Below are 1279 nucleotides of genomic sequence, written 5' to 3' on the forward strand. Positions count from 1 at the left end.
CCAAACTATTGTGTGCAGCACAACTTTCATGTTATTTTCTGTCGTCCTATCCATTGCTGGCAAAGTTCTTGTGTATTTTGGCTGTGTGTAGCTGAAACTATGCTGTGTATTTTTGCAAGATAGAGCTGTCAAATAGGGAATAAGTTAAGGAATTCTCTTGCGGAAAGCATATTAACTTGTGTTAAGTTTTGTTGGCTTTTTCCAGAGTATTGCTTCTTGGGGTCCTGAACAGTTATGGACTGCTTAGCGAAGAGCCATGGCCTCCACACTCTGTGCAAGTCCGCCTCCATGAGAGAAGGCATATTTGGCAAGAAGATGTTATTTGGGGATGAATTGCAGAATGGTTAGCAAGCTCTATCTTACCAGAATAGATAATGGTAGAGGGTTGTTTGAATTTGCTGGAGCACGAACATTGCCTGGCTTAATCTTGTAAACATAGATTTGCAGAATTTTGTAAGTGATTATGGCCTTTTTTATTCCTTCTGCAGATTGTATTATACCTAATGCTGTTTAATATATTGTTTGTTGTTTATGGCCATTAGTTTTGTCCATTGTTTTAGGTCCTGTATAAGCCAATTTTAGAAAGGGCTAAGCTTAAGTTTAGAGAAATAACTGTAAAACCTGACAGAGGGAGGTTTCTTTATCTGTTGCTAAGAATAGGTATTAACAGAGAAAGGCCTGCACGAGCAGTGCCTGTGTGCCTGACATGAAGCATGGATGCCATAATATCTTTCAGTGAATAGGTCTATAGGTAGAGCTTCAGTTTTAAAATGCCATATGGTACTAGGTAAATTTGGCCTGTAGTTGATAGATCAACAAATTGTAAGACGCTTTTTTTCCATAGTATTTCCTTCATAAATTGATAATAAGGAAGTTGTGCAATGTGTAATAATCTGGTTTAAAAAAAACAGCAACATTTCTTGATATATGAAATAATCTATGCAGGCTAAGAATATTGTCAGAGACGAAGAAAATACATCATGATAAATATTGCGCAGTTTAATAAGGCCATAGTAATCGGGTGTGGCTCCGGAGTCAGAGCACCCAGTATAGAAATAAGCAATGGGGGGGCCTAGGGACAAAGCACCTGAGTTTGGCAAGTTTTTCGATCCCAATAAGTGGTTGGAGTAATAGCGAGTTTGAGAATGGTGCATTCACTTCGTAAATTATACTTTTTTTTGTATCATACGCAAAGGAAAACAGGGAGTCATGCATATTACATAGTGGCTGGAATAATGATTACACTGTTGGATGGCTGTGTGAAACAAAAAAATTATCG

General features: G+C 37.8%; 1 protein-coding gene across 5 annotated transcripts in view; it reads left to right on the forward strand.

Moving 5' to 3' along the window:
• The window catches only part of LOC119593363, a 12398-nt gene that overhangs the window by 1385 nt on the left and 9734 nt on the right, over window positions 1-1279 (forward strand). The window contains exon 1 of one of the 5 annotated variants that reach the window (XM_037942289.1): window positions 114-343. The exons of the other annotated variants lie outside the window; for them this stretch is intronic. Within the exon in view, the coding sequence (XP_037798217.1) occupies window positions 235-343 (109 nt within the window). The 5' untranslated portion in view covers window positions 114-234. Of the gene's footprint in view, window positions 1-113; window positions 344-1279 lie in introns of those variants that run through there. 5 annotated transcript variants of the gene reach the window in all.

Source organism: Penaeus monodon, chromosome 32 (genome assembly GCF_015228065.2).
Source record: "Penaeus monodon isolate SGIC_2016 chromosome 32, NSTDA_Pmon_1, whole genome shotgun sequence".
Classification (NCBI taxonomy): domain Eukaryota; kingdom Metazoa; phylum Arthropoda; class Malacostraca; order Decapoda; family Penaeidae; genus Penaeus; species Penaeus monodon.